Source organism: Spermophilus citellus (assembly GCF_964194105.1).
Source record: "Spermophilus citellus genome assembly, chromosome: 1".
Classification (NCBI taxonomy): Eukaryota; Metazoa; Chordata; class Mammalia; order Rodentia; family Sciuridae; genus Spermophilus; species Spermophilus citellus.
Genome location: NC_138182.1, coordinates 177,891,564 through 177,912,391, shown reverse-complemented (window position 1 = coordinate 177,912,391; position 20,828 = coordinate 177,891,564). Strand labels below are relative to the sequence as shown.

At 38.8% G+C, this 20,828-nt stretch overlaps 1 protein-coding gene across 1 annotated transcript in view; it reads left to right on the top strand.

Annotated features, from left to right (window-relative positions):
• The window catches only part of FBN2 (fibrillin 2), a 214,492-nt gene that overhangs the window by 147,214 nt on the left and 46,450 nt on the right, over positions 1–20,828 (top strand). Inside the window, exons 24-35 of the mRNA XM_081281769.1 lie at positions 1,644–1,871; positions 2,385–2,510; positions 6,559–6,687; positions 7,752–7,877; positions 9,744–9,869; positions 10,324–10,446; positions 10,557–10,682; positions 11,162–11,287; positions 12,273–12,395; positions 14,607–14,729; positions 16,525–16,650; positions 20,550–20,672. Coding sequence (XP_081137895.1) covers positions 1,644–1,871; positions 2,385–2,510; positions 6,559–6,687; positions 7,752–7,877; positions 9,744–9,869; positions 10,324–10,446; positions 10,557–10,682; positions 11,162–11,287; positions 12,273–12,395; positions 14,607–14,729; positions 16,525–16,650; positions 20,550–20,672 — 1,605 coding nt within the window. The remainder of the gene's footprint in view (positions 1–1,643; positions 1,872–2,384; positions 2,511–6,558; positions 6,688–7,751; positions 7,878–9,743; positions 9,870–10,323; positions 10,447–10,556; positions 10,683–11,161; positions 11,288–12,272; positions 12,396–14,606; positions 14,730–16,524; positions 16,651–20,549; positions 20,673–20,828) is intronic.

Here is a 20,828-nt window from a genome sequence, read left to right as displayed (position 1 = left end):
AGCCAGGCAGGTAACATAAATGACTGAAGTGCTAATTTAAAAGAGCAGTGGAGACTGAAGCAGATGGTGGCACACATACCATCCAAAGATTTCCAAGCTGACATTTTAATTTCTGTGTAAACCAGAGCTTATGAGGCCCATCTTCTGTCTATTCTGATTCCTGATGTAAATATCAATATGAATCTTTGTAGTAAAGACCTAGGATTGCTCTTCCAGGCTCTCATAACTTTTTTCATACTTAAATTCAAACATCTACCTCTCCCCAATTTAATCCCAGAATGGCTTCTTGAGAAAAATCACTTTAATGACCTTAGAAACAGTAAGTCTCAGGCTGCAGTTCTCAGGATACTGGTACTTATATGAAACTTTCCCATCTTGTGAAGAGCCTGACTTCCTGAGTGACAGTGTTGAATGGAGCTAGCTGTAACTGAGACCCGGAGCCTTGTGGGAATATGACTCACTGGATTATTGTCACTCTTTATACTGGTAGAGAATGTGATTCTTGATTAGTTTAATGTTCATATATAAGGCAGAATTACCTGCTGTGAATGCTTATGTCTAGTCTACAGAATCAAAATAAAACTTTATCACAGTTACTTCTTTAAAATAGGACTTTTTAATTATAATAATTAGAAGTGTATAACTTTACGTTAAAGACAGTTGCTCAAGTGGATGTTACCTTTGGTTGAGGACTTGAAGGAATTATTGACATTAACTAAAATAGCAAACATTAATTTATTTGTCTAAATTTCCATCAGGAATCTCTTTTCCTCTGCTAAACAGGTTTTTTTGGGTTCAAAAATTGATTTAATATTTAGAAATTCTCTTATCAAATAAATTGTGTTATTTAATTAAGAATGACCTTTTCTAAACTCATAACCTTATCATTCTGATCTATATTTGTGATTAAACAGCTGAATGTTTGGTTGTAGCTTTACCACCAATTCAGTTGGCTATCAGATGAACTTTAAAGTGTTAATACACCATATTGACCCTGTTGGCTATTTACTGATATCCTCTCATCCTGGCTAGCACAGACTAAACCCTGAAACACTGGTATGTTTTGAAATTGATGGGAAAATGTGACATTTAAGCAAATTGTTTGATTCCTTAATACAGAAGATTTACATAATCTAGGGCAAAATCATGCTGCACAAAGTAGATTGTTCGGGGGAAAATAACCCTGTAAATTGTATTTTTTTCTTTTAAACAGCAATTTTAATAGTTGTATGAAATTAGAAAATAGATTGCAACTGAGCATTTGCTGTTTTATGACTAGGATTGGTCAAGACTGCTCAAAAGCCACTTTGAGCAATTCACTGAACAAGAGGAATCTGGCATTAAAATTACTCTTTCTAATGTGAGCAATACAAAAGGGGGGTTATAGGAGACAACAAAAAGAGTCATGTCCTTAGGAGACCTTTTCTGTTGCAAGTTTTCTTGTAAGAAAGCTGAAGAGGAACCCAATTTTGCTCTCCTAAGTGACTCCCATTATGGAGTCCCTTGTAGGAGCTCAAGGACTACATGTCTCGCCCACCAGTGCATCTCCAGGGCCCAGTCTCATGCCTGGTGCTGAGTGGACACTAGGTATGTGAGCGTTTTGTGAGGTGTCAGCACTCTCAAGCTCTGATCTCTCTGCGTAGATATCCGTATGGAGCAGTGCTACTTGAAGTGGGATGAAGATGAATGCATCCACCCAGTTCCTGGAAAGTTCCGCATGGATGCCTGCTGCTGTGCTGTGGGGGCAGCCTGGGGCACTGAGTGTGAAGAATGTCCCAAACCTGGGACCAAGGAGTTTGAGGCCCTATGTCCCCGGGGACCTGGCTTTGCTAACCGAGGGGATGTTCTCACTGGGAGGCCATTTTACAAAGGTAACTGCCAGCGGTGCCCTGGTTCCTCTGCACTAGCAGGACACCCTCTACACCCTCTGAGAATTGGTTTTGCTTTAGGGACATGATTTCTGGGCACCCAATGGCCCGGGAATATCAATTACTCATGTAAGATGGCCCTGAAGAAAAGCTAGAAATAGACTTCTCATCTTGCTCTTTTCATTCCTTCTGTGATCCCTCTGCCTTCCTTCACATGGCCTTTGGAGAAGTGACCCTGACAGCTATTTCAGTAGCAGAAAGATCTGTATCCCCTCCTTACTACATAAAACAGTCAGAAATAAAGGGATCAGAATTCTGTTAAAAATAGAGTATCTTTTTCACACAAGAAACTTTTACATTGGTTATCAATGAGATAGATCATTTCAAAGTTTGATGGCCCTCGTTTTTACTTAGGTACATTATTATTATTTTCCATCATGATGAATTTTTAACTTAAATGATGAACCTCCTTGTGTATATCAGCCAGCTCCAAATTTGGCTTCCGTCTTCTTTTAGATATCAATGAATGCAAAGCTTTTCCTGGGATGTGCACCTATGGAAAATGCAGAAATACAATTGGAAGTTTCAAGTGCCGTTGCAATAGTGGCTTCGCTCTGGACATGGAGGAAAGGAACTGCACAGGTGAGATTGTTCTTTTGTGTTATTTGGCAATCCCTGGCCTTCTGTCTTTTGCTCTGTTTGAAAATACTGCCTTCAAAAGCCCATTCCCTGGGAACTTGTAGCTTTTTATTTTTCTTTTCCCATAAGTCAGTTCTCCAAATAAACTTGTGAGACATCTGAAACTAGCACCAAAATGCTGTTTGTTTTATATGCAGGAATAAGATTTTCAAAATATATGAGGACTAAAGAATGTAGCCATTAAATCCACAATAATTACATAATCTTGAAGGGCATACTATTAAAAGTTTTAAAGTTGATGGTGGAGCAATTGTGACTTACCTTACTCATCTGTGAATAGTACTCTTACTAATTAGACGTCAGTCACTATCCATAATCATCCATTCCCATTCCCTTTCATTTGAAAGCTATGAAGCTCAAAATTTCTGTATTAGATAATATGACAAATTGTTTTTTCCCCAAGATCTTATTTTCAGAACTCTCTTCATTCATAGTCTCTGAAATTTTCCCTTTTCTCCCACCTTCCCTCCTGATGTCCATTGGAATGTCCCCTTTAGCTCCTTCCTGTACCCACCCAGGCTAGGTGATTCCTGAGTATTCCATAGCTGTCCACTGGGTCCTCTCAAGTTCTGCTTGTCTTCTTGCTTTACCCAATGCCACATCCCTAATCCCCTCACTGTGGATTTTTCCACTCTGGGCTGCTGAACTTTTGCTGGGAGAGTGTGAGGAGAGCTGCCTGAGATTCCTACTTGTGCCTTCAGCCGAGTCCTAATGGGCGCTCAGCAATGCACCTGTGCACCTCTTAAAGCTGCTTCCCGTATCTCTCAGCACTTCTAAAACGTCACTTGACCTGCATGCCTCTCATCACCCTTCAAGTCTGATTGCCAGTTCTGTACTCATAGAGCCTCCTAATAAAACTTTCCTTTCCTCCCGTCTTCCCTCCTCCTGTTTCAGAGAATGAGATGCTCTTCCTGGATTTGCAGTTCAGTCCTCCACCCTCACTCTCCTTCCTGCTCCTGCTTAAGGCTCAACTCCTCTGGCTCTAGCATCTCCTCCTCTTCACAGTCCCTTTTGCTCAACCTATAAACAGTTCAGAACTTTTCTTCAGTCTTTCTGTTTTCCCTCCAACATGTGCCAACCTCTTTTCCTATTTTACCTCTCACCCCTCTTTTAAGTAGCCATTTCTTTTACAGTTTTGACTTCTGCTCTCTCGTTTGGAAGAGCCACATATGTAAATTTCTTTTTTTTTTTATTTTATTGTTGGTTGTTCAAAACATTACATAGTTCTTAATATACCATATTTCACAGATTGATTCAAGTGGGTTATGAACTCCCATTTTTACCCTGTATACAGATTGCTGTGTCACATCAGTTACATTTCCATTGATTTACAAATTGCCTTTCTAGTGACTGATGTATTCTGCTGTCTATCCCATTCTCCACTATCCCCCCTCCCCTCCCCTCCCCTCCCCTCCCCTTCTCTCTCTCCACCCCCTCTACTATAAATCGTTTCTTCCACTTATATAATTTTTCTCCTACCCCTCCTTTCCTCTTATATGTAATTGTGTATAACCCTGAGGCTCACCTTCCAATTCCATGCAATTTCCCTTCTCTCTCCCTTTCCCTCCCGCCTATCATCCCTGTTTAATGTTAATCTTCTTCTCAAGCTCTTATCTCTACCCTGTCCTTGGTTACTCCCCTTATATCAAAGAAGACATTTGGCATTTGTTTTTTAAGGATTGGCTAGCTTCGCTTAGCATAATCTGCTCTAATGCCATCCATTTCCCTCCAAATCTTTCCCTTGGTGCATATTCTCCTTGGCTTCTCAGCTAGAGCTGCTAAGAGAAGGTGTGACTGTGAGAAACAGGTCTTAGCTGAAGCATTGCCTGTCTTAGAGGAGAGCTTTCTACTAGCACATTTCCCACAGCTGAGAGAGGGGGAAAGTAGGTCCTTCTTTCTAGAAAGGGGACCTGGGTGACATATCACATTATCTACTATAGAACATGCTCCTCCAAGTTCTTCTACCTTTGAGTTACCACAATTAAAGCCCTCATTTTCACAACCACTGGGTTTATCATCCTCATACAGGACTTAGATTGTGTAACTTCTGGCAAAACAACTTCCATTAACTCAGGCAACTTTGGACCCTGAGTTTTACCCAGAAGCTTTGAGTTCTTCCAGTTCTGATCCCAACATCTTGTTTTTGTTGTGACATTAACCAAGTGAATTTATTAATCTCAAGCATTTTTTTCTTCAGTAGGAGACAGCGTTTTTTTGTTAATAACACTGCCTTATTTGGGGATATAATGTGAAATTCCATAGAAAATTATTGACCCATTCTTCACAAGATATAAAGTGATCCTAGGTGATCCCACCCATCCTGCTTGTGCTTACACCCATGACTACCCTCAAAGACAGCTACTCTATAACTTCCTGTTCCCCGAGGTGCATTAATGTCATTCACAGGTATACTGTGTCTCTTGCCTCTCTACTTTAAAGTTGGAACAACATTTTCAAGGACCAGTTCACAAGTCACCCCCAAAATGCCAGCTCTGAGCAGAAAATAGCTTACACGTGTGCAGCACTTTCTATGAGAAAAACAGTTTTTAGCGTTTAACGAATATAAATCTGCAGGTGGGTTCTTCTTCAGATAAAAAACAAATTGAGGCCTAGAGAAGTTAAATGATTTTTTTCAAGGCCCCAAACACAGTGACAGATGAGGTTTCTAACCAGACACTTAATTTCAGAGTTCACACTCTTACACAGTGAAGCTCCCACCACAGTATGTTAGTCAAACAATGCTCGTGCTCCATCAAAGGATGTGTCATAGGCCCCTCTTAGGGCTCAGCACCAATCACCAGATATGACAGATAAAAGTAGGAGAATTAATTTGCATACTGTTAGGTGCTTCATCATATATGTGTGACTTCTATTTAAAAGAAAGTACTTGCATTTTTTTCAATATGGCTGGTAATTGGGGAATTAAAACCTGGGAGAAAGCAGAGGCTGAGACACCCCCACCCAAGAGGACACACATGAGTCATCCACTGACTAAATCCTTAAATCCTATGACAAAAAACTTCAAAATTAAATTCACTGAAAACTATAGTGGCAAAAGCATTTTTTATATTGTGACAAATTTTTTTTAAAATGTCACATTTTCTTGGAAACATTTTAGTTATGGATATGGGAGATTTCTCAGAAAACTATTTTTTTGTAAAGTACAGTTGTTGCTATTGAAGATTTTTTATACAATATATGTAAAGTAGCAAACACACAAACACCATTTTTCTCCATTTTTTGAAAACTGAATCAGGAAAGATCTTCACATCTGACTGTGACACAGAAAAACACAAAGTGGGCCACCCTCCAAGGCCTTGCTGTGTCTGTGCATGTACCTGCATGCCTCTCATCACCCTTCAAGTCTGATTGCCAGTTCTGTACTCATAGAGCCTCCTAATAAAACTTTCCTTTCCTCCCGTCTTCCCTCCTCCTGTTTCAGAGAATGAGATGCTCTTCCTGAATTTGCAGTTCAGTCTGACTTGAGGTTAATGTGTTGCATGTGCCTCTCTGTTCCGCTGGCCACCCCTGCTCAGAGGCAGTGGCTCTGTCTTTATATGCTCCCTGTGGGCTAATGCACTGGAACCAGCAGTGCCTTCAAGTCACTTGTGGGGTTTCATTCCACATGGGAAGTGTCTCTCCTCATTTACCATGTGCCTCATTCAACCACTAGCACAGTTGCTTGGTTCACTCTTCTATTACTGTGTCTCAGCCACAAAGAGAAACCTACAACTCCAGAACTCTAAAAGGCAAAAAGGCACCACCACCTGCCCGTTGGCGGTGACAGTTTTGGCAGTTGGGAAAAGGAATGTGCCTAGGGCCCTGTCTGCCTCTGATCTCCTGGAAACATATCCTCCTCTTAGCCATTGATTTCCCCAGTATGTCCAATGTGCAGTACCTTCCTATGGAAAGGCAAATCCCTCTCGCTGGCCTTTAACACCGTCTCATCTCATTCTCTCTTTTTTTATTTCTTTCAAACCGTGTGGATTAGACATCGACGAGTGCAGGATCTCTCCTGACCTCTGTGGCAGTGGGATCTGTGTCAATACTCCGGGCAGCTTTGAGTGCGAGTGCTTCGAAGGCTACGAAAGTGGCTTCATGATGATGAAGAACTGCATGGGTAAGCATGGCCTCTCTTCCCGGCCGATCTTGAAACCAGTCTAGCACAGCTTACTTGCTGCACTCTGGCTTACCTCTCAGAGCATCCGGCAGCAGGCTTGTCAAGGAGCTCTGATGGGAGAGAAGAGATTTCAGTGTCAGACAGAAAATCTGCCCTGTATAGCTTTTGGGAGCCCCAACCTTTGGCACCTTCAGGGCAGTGAGATGTTGAGACCAGATTCTGTTTATTCATAGAATCAGCATAGGGAATGATTACTCAGGAGAGATTCCTTTAAAATGGATGTCACTGTCACCAATTAAAATAATCATAGTAGTAGAAGGGGATCAGTAGGAAATCATAGCATAGAGCAAGCATATTCAGAGAGGGAGGAGGAAAGGAAAAGGGAAGGTACTGGGGAATGAGACTGACCAAATTATGTGCATGTACAAATATGGCATAATGAATGCCACTGTTGCGAATAATGGTAATGCAGCAGTAACAGATAAAGTAAAATAAAAATGTTAACAGATTTCCTTAAAATTCCTTTGTGGTTTCAAAATAATAAATAAAATGAAATGGATGACATAGTATGGTAACCCCAAAAGTTGTATTCTGTCATGCTAATCCTGTACTATTTCTTCATGTGTGCAATGCTGCAAACCCATGTGGTAGTCCCAGCCTTTTGAAGTCACAGTTTCATTTTCAAAATGACATGCAGGATTTAGAAGATAGTCATGAGTTTAAGATTTTTCTTTCACTTTGATGAAAGGCACATACACCAGAATAACTGACAATATCAGATGATACCCTGAACCTGTGGTGATGTAAAGCAAATATTGTTTATTTTCAGCCTTGGAAATCTCATTTTGTATGAGTAAATTTACTGATAGCTTACTATCTTTAAGAACAGAATTTTCAGTTTTTACACTGATGGCAGAAAAAGTGAGAAGAGTTTCCCTCCTGTCAAGCATAGCTCATACGTTGGAGCCAATACTTACCTCAGATAATATCCTTCCTCCCGTGCTTTATGCGTGAACATTTTTTCCTCAGAGTTCTTTAATGGATCTCACGTTTTTACCTTTCAGACATTGACGAATGTGAACGTAACCCTCTCCTTTGTAGGGGTGGCACCTGTGTGAACACTGAGGGCAGCTTTCAGTGTGACTGTCCCCTGGGACACGAGCTGTCACCATCACGCGAGGACTGTGTGGGTGAGTTTGTCCCCTCTCTCATAAATCCACCCAGCACAAAGGGCAATGATCAGGAATCACTTCTACCAAACTTGTCCTAGGGCATGTGAAATCTAGCTTATTACAAGTTGGAAATCCAGATTCCTTATATCTGGCTTCAGGCTGTATCTTTACAGGCTGCTTCCGTGATGTGCTTGGTGGGCTGACATTGTTCTGGTTTGCCTCTTTTTCATTACAAACTCACCTGGCTGATGTGAGGGACCCTGTGCAAGGCCCAATCCTCCATGCAGGATGGAATGGGTGATAGCCCGGGGATACTCCCTGATTGTTCATCTGTGCACACACCTGTGCATGGTGCACCCTCTACCCAACATCTTGTCCATGCATGTAGGCAAGAGTCCACTCAGCATCCATGAGTATACACAGGGGTCACTCATGTGTGTCCATGTGAGTTTCATTTACTCCCACTTCTTACAGGAACACCTCGGTCTCTTCACAGCCCAGAGATCAGCAGGGAGAACACAGGGGACAGGAGAGCACTAATCAATGGTCTTTGAACATTCCAACTGTTGTTTTCATAAACATAGCATGGCCTCTGGCCTTACTGTGATCTTTTATACTGGCTTTCAAACTTGGACTTAACCAGGAAGTATTTTCTTGTCAGGAACTTGTTTTTGAAACTATAAGCAAATAAAAGATTAAAATAGAGCAGTTTATGTATCACATTTTAAAAATAATTTGTGTACATCTCCCCAGTATACATATATTTACTTGTAAGCCATCTAAATTGCTCTGCTAATAAACAAGATGATTCTTAAGTCATGGACTAAATAGACATTTTTAAAAGGTGAATTTAAAAGTTTTAAATATTTTTATTTAAAATAAAAGTACAAAAAGTTTTTTTTCACTGCCAATTATAGGACATTTACTCATGGATGAACATATTGTGATATAGAAATTCAGAATCTTAAATTCAGTTTATTTTGTAATTTAGTTTTCATGAATCTTAGAGCTTAAAATTGTACCCCTTTACAGTATAATGTTCAATATAAAATATGTGTTTCTATAAAATACAAAATATACACTTAATGATCATAAGCATAAGCCCATGTCATACTGTCTGGGTAATTTTGAGAACTTGAAATTCATCTTTTGTTATATCTGATTACTGTACTTTATCACTGTTTTTAATGTATAGTGTACCTTGGATAAGGAAGTTTTCTTGCCATTTTCTTGTGATTGCAGTATTAGTACTATTTTATTTCACAGATCTTTGCATGAGTTTTTTAGGCACTTGCCCATCTTATATGGGTTAGTTTATTTTTAAAAAGACAATATAATCTATAAATCCTTCTATACATAATGTGATGTAAACAATCACATTGAGGGCTCACTGTCATGCTTGTGTTGTGTGGAACTAGTGGCTGCCCTCAGGATAGTTTAAGTTTTGTAGGCAACACTTGACCAGCTAATGAAGACCAAAATGAATGTGCCAGTGTAGATTCATACATAGTAGTAAGCTTCATTTCTAGCATGTGCTAAATGATCTAATGTGGTAATCTGTGTGGCTATTTAATTTTAATTGAAATTAAATAACATTAACTCTTCTTTAGTCATACTGTCCACATTTCACGTGCTCAATAGTACATTCAGCTATGTATCAGACAGCATAGCTAGGGCATGATTTATCATTGTGCAAAGTAGTACTAGGTGGCACTTTTATAGTTAGGAATAGAGATTCTGATATTTTCTTGAACTACCCCAGATCATATCGCTTCCTCCTGAAATACACACCCCCTAGGAGACCACTTCTCCAGTGATGCACATTTGATATTTTTGAGTGATTTGGCTTTCACACAAAACATTAATTTTGTTCATCTTTTATAGATATCAATGAGTGTTCCTTGAGTGACAATCTCTGCAGAAATGGAAAATGTGTGAACATGATTGGAACCTATCAGTGCTCTTGTAATCCTGGATATCAGGCCACCCCAGACCGCCAGGGCTGTACAGGTAAGATGAAGCCACACAGGTCTGAAACTCACATTTCCAAGTCATGTAGGAAAAGTTTATCAGTGAATATGTATTAAAGCCTGTGGGAATCTTTTGTCCTGAAAGTGAGTCTAAAAACGGGGGCAGCTTCCCAGGGCACCATTGGAGAGGTCTTGCTGATCTTACAGAAAATGCCCAAAACTCCATGGTTGCTGTATTTCTGAGTTTTTTATCCTTCACATACTGGAGTTAAATAGAGCCTTGTCTAAAAGGAAGTAAAAGAACTGAGAAAGACTAACAGCATAGGCTCATAGTGCTAGACTAATACAAATGTGGAGGCGGGGGCGGGGGGGGGGGGAGTCCAAAGCCATTTCATCATTTTCTGTTTAAAAAGGAGAAAATCTTGACTTTTTTTTTTTTTTTTTACTTAAGGAAGCAGAGCTCACAAGTAATGTGGTTGCGTGTTATTTTGCAGATATCGACGAGTGCATGATAATGAATGGGGGCTGTGACACCCAGTGCACTAATTCAGAAGGCAGCTACGAGTGCAGCTGCAGCGAGGGCTACGCCCTGATGCCGGACGGGAGATCCTGTGCAGGTAGAGAACGTGGCTCCAGATACTGCTGAATAACAGGAATGAAGGGAAAAGACTTCAGATTGGGGCCAGCCATTCCTTGTTTTCATTTGATGTTTCCTTTGTGTCCCCAGATATTGATGAATGTGAAAACAATCCTGACATCTGTGACGGTGGTCAGTGTACCAACATTCCTGGAGAGTATCGCTGTCTCTGTTACGATGGATTCATGGCTTCCATGGACATGAAAACCTGCATCGGTGGGTGTCATCAGCAAAGAACACATGTTTATGGACACATTGGCACACACGTATATGAACACATAAACACAAGAACAGGAAGGATTCTTTGTTACTTTAAGAACTCAAATTATTTGGGATTGGGGTTGTGGCTCAGTGGTAGAGCTCTCGCCTAGCACATTCGAGGCCCTGGGTTCGATTGATTCTCAGCACCACATAAAAAAAATAAAGGTATTGACAACTACAACCAAAAAATAAATATTAAAAAAATTCAAATTATTTTACTAGAACTACAGAATCTGAAAACGGAAAATTACTTAGAGGAAAAAAAAACCCTTCAAAGACAGAGGGTAATTTGTAATACTGTATCTTGCAAAGGGGTTACACTTTAAATTTTGTCTTTCTGTTTTACTATTATGCTGTTTAATTTAAAACATAGTTTTTAAATTATGCTGATGAGTAATTATACTAACCAAAGTATTGAAAAATGCATTTTCCAGATGTGAATGAATGTGACCTAAATTCAAACATCTGCATGTTTGGGGAGTGTGAGAACACCAAGGGATCCTTCATTTGCCACTGTCAGCTGGGTTATTCAGTGAAGAAGGGAACCACGGGATGCACAGGTGGGTTCCAAGCTTCCTGGGTTTCAAAGGCCAATCTTCAACATCAATTGTTCCCTCACATTTCTTAGACCTGTTTCCCACATCCAGGCTGCAACTGTGTGTTTGATGAGTGGCCAAGCTGGGGCGTGCAGGAGGCGTTTGGCACTTATCTGGCAGCACACTGGCTGAGCCACGCACCTGGGAGCTGGCCATGTGTCCTGTCACAGGGCAGGAGAGTGGAGGGAGTCTGGGTCTGCTGTGCCTCCAGAGGCCCTCAGGGCAGCATTTGCTCCCTTGGCATGACTGCTTGCCGCGTCCGGCAAAATGGTCTGATAAGGTTCCTGGTTGAAGGCTCACTATGAGTGTGTGTACATGAGCTCACACATGTACACACACACACACACTGATAAAAATATGTGGTCACATTCCAAATAGCATTCCCGGGGAACATTTTTCTGTATTCTCAAGTAAATACAAGAAGTAAACATATACACCAAATGATAGTTTCCAAAATCTCTATAAATCAATAAATAACCAACTATTATGTATTTTTCAAAAAGAATTGATTGTTCCTTTAGGAAAATGTCAGCCTTGTTCTTATCTTCATGAAAAATATGTATAAATATTCATAGAAAGGAATAGCAGAGTCTCTTTTGGGAAATAAGGTTTGTGCTGACATCTATAATCTGATGTAATCTGTCCTCTGCATGAAGTGTTGTCTGGGCCTCTGCATATTGTGGAGGATGGCTGTCATACCCACCAAGGGCAGCTGCTGCTGCGTGTCACTCCTACTAGGAAGTTGGCAATGTCTTCTAGGAACAGGCCTGTTTGATTTGCTCAGGAACCTCAGATCTTATTGGAGTCCAAAACAATTTAAAGTGATATATATTTTTTCTCTGTTTAGTTCTATCTTTACTTTAAAATTGTACCTACACAGAAATGCACTTGAAAGTAGAAATAATTAGCTTTGTCTAATCTTTTTTTCTTACTAATTATGGCTTCTCAGACGTGGACGAGTGTGAAATTGGTGCCCACAACTGTGACATGCATGCCTCTTGTCTGAATGTCCCAGGAAGCTTCAAATGCAGCTGCAGAGAAGGCTGGGTGGGGAATGGCATCAAATGTATTGGTGAGTTTGCAAACGTAAATATCTTTGCCAAAGCTCAATGTTCTTAAAGGCCCTTTGTACAGTTGTTAATTCACATACTTGAATAGGAACGTGTTCTTCACTTTTAATTTATTTTCTTGTAAATCAAAGTCTGTCTTTCGTTGCAGGGATAATTCCTGACTAAGAGTTTCCTTCAGCCTTAACATAAATGGTCAAATTACAACAGGATGCCTTGGCATCTGCTTTTTCACACATATTGTTCAGTAAAAATTACTTGACGTGCAGCCGGTGATCCAAACAGCTGTATGATGAAAAATGACTAATATGTTCTCCCTAGCCTTTGCATAGAGTAATCAGCACGATTTAAAACCCAGTGAAATAAATGGAGGAAATGAAAAGTTTGGTTGTTTTTTTTTTTTTTTAGAGATCCTTAAGTCTGTAATAAGTAGTCAATCCCAGCTCCTTACTAGAAAATAGAATTCTTCTTCCAGGCAAATCTAAGGATTTGTTGGATTCCAAGAGATCTGATTCAAAGAAAGGAGAATGGGGAAGGCCATTTTTCCCAAGTTTTATAGCTCCTGAGCTGGAATCTAATAATAAGTCTTTTATAGCTGTGAGGCAGGGGACTGGATTATACCCTTGGTGTCATTCACAGTGCTGTTTTAATATGCTCAATGTTTTACATGCCTTAACAATAAAGCATTTTTCCAGCTGGTAAGAATTATCCAGGTCAATTTAAAATAGAAAAGAAAGTAAGCTGAACTGACCTCCCCATGATGACTTCTCATTAAAAGCTTATAGGCCTGCAGTAAGGATTAAAGAATAGCCCTAACACTTCTCACAAATAATATAAGTTAATTTGAGTCTACTTTCTATCCATCCAAATGTTTTATATGTGTCAAATGTTTACGAGCCAACTACAGGAGGTAAATTATCATAGTTTCCAGATAACTTTGCGGCATTAACATCTTATGATAGCTTCATTAAGTTTACAAGAAACCTACTTCTAGTCTAGCCATCTCTCACTTGTCTGGACCCATGTGTCTAATGGTTTTCTCCCCTGCAGCCTCCCGTTTATGTGCTTCTTGTCTGTTAGTCTGGCCAACTATCACAAGTCAGCCTGTCTCCAATACAAGTGATTTGACGATGTCCGGGAACCTGTGTGCCCAAATGCCTTCCATACCCATCCTTTCCGTCTTCATTTCCCTGGCTATTCTGAGTCTCTCTGTCCCTGTCCATGTCTTTCTGTCCCCTTCACTCCCCACCATGCTGAAAGACCACCCCCCACCCCTGATATGTTCGTTTGTTCTCTGTCTTCCTGAAATCTATTTTTCACACAGCAGCAGCAGAACATGTAAACCTCAAAATTGACCTTTCCGCGGTCATCATTTCAACCCACTGAAGTTAGGATAAACCCCAGCTTCCTTCCCATGGCTCACAAGACCCTGCAAATGCCTCCACTCTCTCTAGCTTACTGTCCCCTGCCCTCTGTCCTCTGCACTGTGCTTTGCCACTCTGACCTCCCTGAATTTCTGGGTCACACCAAACGCTTACTCTTTGATTTCTTTGTATATGCTATTCTCTTTGCAAAAAAAAAAAAAATACTCCTGCTTACTTCTATTCAGTGGGCTAACTCTTCCTTATCCTTTAGAGCTGAATTAATTAAAAGTTACTTCCTCAGTGAGGCCTTCATTGTTCCTGTAGTCCAAATTAGATGCCCTTTTTATTCTCTTATTGCACCTTTTAATTTGAGCTTTTTATGATGCATATAAAAATGTGATTTTTTTTCTGTGCTTAACATCTGTGGTTTGCACTATTTGCACATATTTTTGCTTCCTCATCTATAAAATCAACTTGAAAACTCAATGCAAGTTTCCCTGCTCAGTAGTACCTTCCAAATGGTCCCTTTTTTAGTAATAAAGGAAACAGCAGTAAAGTTCACTCTCAGTTGAAGTCAGAATGAAGTCTGACACTGGTTTTCTTTTAATTGTTAGTCAATTATATATCTACAAAATCCTTGAATTGGTAGTTCTGGCCCACACCTGTGGCATGGTTATTTTGTATTATAGGTATGAGATTTTAGTGAATTGGAGCCGTGACCCTATAGATATGGGACTCCATTTGGCCAGTTTCTATTTAAATTAAAACCTTTCTAGGTATTTAAGTGTTTGTTTTCATTTCTGACCTTTGTTTCTACCTTTTTTTTTTTTTTTTTTTTTTTTTGGCATACAGATCTAGACGAATGTTCTAATGGAACCCACCAGTGTAGCATAAATGCCCAGTGTGTAAACACCCCAGGCTCGTACCGGTGTGCCTGCTCCGAAGGGTTCACTGGAGATGGCTTTACCTGCTCAGGTGAGTGATAGGCCTCAGAATGCTTGGATGTGTCTGTCATGGAATACTATATGTGCTTTCCTTCTATGAAGAAGACTACAGTTAAAGAAGGCTAAATGATGATCGTTCTCCTTATTCATTTCTAGTACAGTGGTGAAGAAGCACAGGCTTTGTCTAGACCTTACCATCTCAACTGAAATCTTTGCTGTACCATTTATTACCAGTATAACCCTAAGTCATCACTTAACCTGTCTGACCTTAGTTTTCCCATTGCTGTTTTAAAATGAGCATAGTAATAATAATGACATTTCCTTTGTTCTTTTTTTTAACCACTATAAACAGATGATACAGAATGACTGTTCAGCTTTTTTAAGATAATCTCTACTATTTAATGTGTTTATGAAGAGTCTTAATAGCTTATCACATTTGGACTAAGTGGAATAATACATGTAGGGGACGTAGAAAAGCAACTTCATAAGAGCCCAATATAAGTTTCCAAACTGACGTTTTAACTTCTGTTCCATTTAGCTTCTATTTATTCTATACTCTTTGAGAATAAAACATTGTCTCACCTGCATATATAAGACTAGATCATCTTGCTGGACAAAAGTTGAATAAATAAACATTGCCAGGTGCTGTGGAACACGCCTGTTATCTTAGGAGCTCAGGAGGCTGAGGCAGGAGGATTGCAAGTTTAAATCCATCCTAAACAACTTAGCAAAAGCCCTGTCTCAAAAAATCAAAAGGGGTGGGGGTGTGACTCAGTTAAGCACCCCTGGGTTCAATCTCTGGTACCAAATAAATAAATAAATAGTTTTAGTTTGTAAGGTAGGTGCTTCTCATCATTGATAGCAAAAATGCAGACTCATCATTGTCAAATGTCTCTTTAAGAAAACATGTTTATTGAGTCTTGAAGCTTTCTTTTTGCTTTTAGACCTTAGCTAGTACATTTTTCCTAGTTTTGTTTTTTTTTTTTTTTTTTTTTTGGTTGTGGTTTTGGTTTTTGGTTGTTTTAGTTTTTGGTTTGGATTTTTTTTTTTCCTGGTGGTATCAAGGAAAGAACATGATGGCTTTGGTGTTAGACATTGCAGACAAAGCTAGGCTTACGCAACACACTAGCTCAGTGTCACCCTCACAACTCCCTTGACTGCCCTGACCCTTGGGGTTTTCCTCCTCTTCACGCCACGGAACTGCTGGCTAAACTCAATGAAAAACGTATGTCGGGCCCTGGAACACTACTTGGCGCTCACTGAGTGTTTATTTCTGCCCATCTCCTCTTTTCTGCTTCATAGAATTAAATAAATCATCTTTAAAATCCATGAGTAATGCATGACTGTTTACATAATTAAGATGAGAGTATTTTTATAAGATTGTAATGACATGAAAGAAACTTTCCCCATTCCCATAATGTCTCTAATTGGCTTTAGAGTACTTGGATCAGTGAAAGCACACGTTGCTTATTCTCATAATACTATAATGTTTTCAAATGAATGAATACCTTTTTAAAGTTGCCTCCAACATTTTTTGTCGTATCTAATAATGTTCTTATAATACAAATGCATCAGATTGGCATTAAAGAGAAGTAAGACAATTACATGGGAGAGGCATCTGTGTTAATCACATTGAATGTTAAGGGTAGGTTAAATAGCTCTACCATCAAGTTGTACACCCTTATTTGTGTGAATGTGATTAATTGCGGTTTCATGTTAATGAGCACTAAGTCAAGCCAATAAAATTGATTTAGTTATAGAGCAAGGAAAAACGTGTCATGAAATTTGGAGCTTAATAGAGATGTTGTAATTTACTTCTTCCACAGATGTTGATGAGTGCGCAGAAAACATAAATCTCTGTGAGAATGGACAGTGCCTCAATGTCCCGGGTGCATATCGCTGCGAGTGTGAGATGGGCTTCACTCCAGCCTCAGACAGCAGATCCTGCCAAGGTGGGTCACCAGGATTCCAACTCATTTTCAAGTTGGATCAACTACAGCATATGCAACCACAAAAAGGGCTGGAACAGGCTCCACCTGGAAGCAAAATACATAGCACATGCTGCACATATAAAAGTCATTCGTTTAAGCGTGGATTATTTTGCAAAATGAATAATGATGAAGGCAGCTTTCATCTCTTATGAAGTTTTCCTGGCCAAGGGCCAATAGTTGGAAGTTTGGCTCTTTTTTTAACCACTTCTTCTTCTTCTTTTTTTTTTTTTTTTGTCTCTTTTCTTTTTTTATCACTAAATGAATGACATGTGGCAAAACTATTCAGCTTTTAAGATATGATCTATTACTTACCCAAATCACCACTACTTATTGTGTTTATCAACATTTAAAGAACTCATTTTTTGGCATTGACCTTTCTATTTGAATCTGCCATCTGTATGTCTGGGACTAGAAGCCTACTTCAGGGATTCATTAGGGACTTTTTTTTTTCTTAATAGCAATGTCTCTTTCCTCAAAGTTATGATGTTATTATCCCCCTTTCACAGAAATGGGACTTTATGTCTAGTATGATATCTTTCCAAGAAAAAGAATTTGGATTTTCTTTTAAATTAAGAGATTTAATGCACATTACACATAGTCCAGGCCATCAGCATGTTACAGGGAGAGCAAAATAAATGAATAAAGAAAAGAGATTGCAAATGATTCACATATTATAGGGCTTCAACAAAATTTGCGATTCACAGAAAACCTTAAAAAAAGGAAAAACTCATGCCAACTCCTAGGGAAAGATGATAAAATGAAAACTGAGTAGTCTTTCCCCCTACTCTAGTGCCTCATCAAATGAATAGAAATATTAAGTACCAGTATGTTCCCACCACCCAGCCATGTGGGCATGTGCGCGCACGCGCACTCACACACACACACACACACACACACACACACACACACACATTCACACCAGCAGCAGCAACAACCAAGCACAAACCGTACATTCTAGGGAAGTTCAGATTCAGTGTAGATCCTGGGTTGGCTCCGTCACTGACAGTGGCACCTGAAGAAAATAAGTGCCTAAAAGATCATGAGTTTTCATGAACCTCCACCAGTATTGGTTGACTCAGAATGAGGGGGTGAATAGTAACCCCTGGGGAAGAGAGCATGGGCACAAAGCCTTCCTGCTGAAGTAGAGAGAGCTTCATTTTCTTCCCCAGTCCTGGTTTCTTCTTAGCACTGAAGCCAATTAGTAGAAAATGTGAGTCGATGTGGGTAGTGAATTACATGATTTATCATTAGTTTCAGCTTGACAGGGAGCTGGAAAAGGAGCAAGTCAGCAGTAGCCAAACACTGCTGCCAGCAAGAATTCTTTATACGTAGACAGACTTTCCCCTCCATAAATTTGTTCCTCTATCTATGGCATAAGCCCTTCCATAGCTTCTCCCCCAGACCCTTCCCCAAGGTGGGGCTAAATAGTTAACAGTTTACTTCCTTCACTTGAGTTTTCTCATATGTCACTACCATGGGAAGAAATTAACAAGGCAACTGAGGGTGGCACATGTGTAGTTCACCCTCACATAGACCTTCTCTGCCATTTGGCCAAGCACCAGCCTTTCCAGTCCCAGAAATGTAATTCCATGGCTCTGCCAGTTTTTCTTTGCTTTTGTCTTATCTCTTCCACAAGATGTGGTCATCTGGACAGTTTCTCCTGAATTCCCTGATTGAGTTCCTCAATAATAAAATGATTTCCCATCTTATTATAAATATATGCTGCTCTGAATTTACCTTCTGATCAAAAATTTCCACTCAGCATCTACTTCTCACCACAAATACTCGGAATTTCTATGGAGTCCCCCAAATTACTGGAGTTGGCCACTTCTTAGTATTCTCCGCCAAAATGAGGGAATACAAAACCTAGAGGAAGTACCATGGGACAATCGAGGACTCATTAGACACAGACCATTTATCATACTGTCTGAAGACAGAACAAAGGCCGGTTCATCCACAAAGAGCACATGGAGTCTATTGGAGCTCCTCTTGTGCACATTCCCCTCTTCCTCCACATCTAGAACCTTAGGGTTGCTAAATAACAGCTTTCATGAAATCCAGACCCCACGCTATCTTCCAAAGAGAGCCCTGATCAAGAAGGACAGATATCAAGAGAGTCATCTGAGCTGCATCAAGGTGAACAGAAGCTCTGAGACAAGTGGCCTAAGTAATGTGTAAAGAAGCTAAAAATAAACAATAGAAATTTCCAGGCATCCTATGGAAACAAAAGATCATAAAAAAAAATGAATAACCAACCCACAATGAAACATGTACTATCAAGAAATAAACTCATATGCGTTTGTTGGGGTGAACCCAACTACTATGTATAACTATAAATCTCTAATAAAAATATTTAAAAAGAAAAATAAATAAAATGTAGATTATTATGATCAGAAAAAAAAAGAATCAAACAGAAGATGGACTAAAATGGCTATTGATCCCTGTAAGAATTAACACTGAACAGTGTTGAATAATGGAAAATGGCCATAAACATTGAAAATGTGAAAATAATATAAATGACAAAAATAAAGAGTTGAAGGAACATACAAGTGGTAATTTTCTTATTGTTCATTACATGCAATCTGGTACTATCTAAAAACTTGCATTTGGACTTTGGCATCAAGATAAAACATGATAAATTTTTAGTATTTTTCATTCTTGGATATTAGAAAAGTATTCTAAAACTTGATATGATGAAAAATTGATCTGATGCATACAAACTGTTTTAGTTTCTATGAGTATGCATATGGAAATTCTGGGATGATGTTCATCATGAGTGGAAACATTTTTCAGTGATTTGTAGTTTTGCTATTTTATTTTCTATATTGTTTGCTACCTTTCTGTTTTGTTATCAGTGCTTTCCTGTGTCATTTGAATTTTTGAGTGTCATTTAAAAGTAATATGCATACTTAAGAGAGATAATGCTATTAACTTTCACTTATAGATTAATACAACTCAGTTATGATCCAGCTAAATGAATCTTTGCTTATTCTCTTTAGAGAATAACTTTATTACCACCACCACCCCCGCTACGAAAGAAAAATCACCTTTACACATCAGTTGAACTTTTAAACAGAATTTGAATCATACTTTAAATCTAAAATAGTTTAAACAAATAAATTTTAACTACTATGAATGAACAGAAGACCATTTTAGACTTAAGATATACTATCTTAAGACAGCAATTAAGAATGACTTGTCGAGTCTAGCCTAAAATGACATATGTGATCTACATTCTTGGAATATCAGGCAATTGATGCATAAAAATGTCCATCTTTTTTATGAGTAGAAATATAGATTATTCCAACAGCCATTACATACACCTGGATGCCATCATTTTCATGAATAATGAGCACTAATATATCACATTGATTGACCTTGGGTTAAACCCTCATGGAAGAGTTTTATAAATTGAATTTCTAATTTTTATAGCTATTTTAATGAAATTTGAAAGAATGTGTGGGCAGTGGATCATCATCTTACATGGTATTAAGAACAAAACCATTTCCCTGTTTATAACTGATTTTATGATAGCATCAGATTATAGAATAAAAAAGAAGTACAATTTAAAAGACAAACTTAAATTTTATTATCTTTAATATTTTAAATTGTTTTTATTTTAATTTACCAATTACAAAACATATAAAAAACTTAACAATTAGAAAAAAATGGGTTTTTTTATATCTTCTATAGATAAACATTAGTTTTTTGCCATTTACACTACCTATTGAGCCAAAGAAAAAGAAAATATCTTTACTGCATTCAAACATCTGTAGAGTTAGGAAACTCGCTAATGTTATAATTTAAATCAAAATTTTAAAAGTGTTTGTAAGTAAGAGATGATATTTTTTAATCTTCAGATATTGATGAATGCTCCTTCCAAAATATTTGTGTCTTTGGAACATGTAATAATTTGCCTGGAATGTTCCACTGCATCTGTGATGATGGCTATGAACTGGACAGAACAGGAGGGAACTGCACAGGTATGGCCAGTCAAGGGTTCCAGTTGTGTTCCAGTTAGCCAAAGTGAATATTGGGTGCTATATAGAAAAGTTTCTCAGATTTCTGCTTAGATAATCTATTGCATTGTGTTATGCAGTTTTCTGAAAAAGAAAATTATATTTTTTATTTTAAAACTA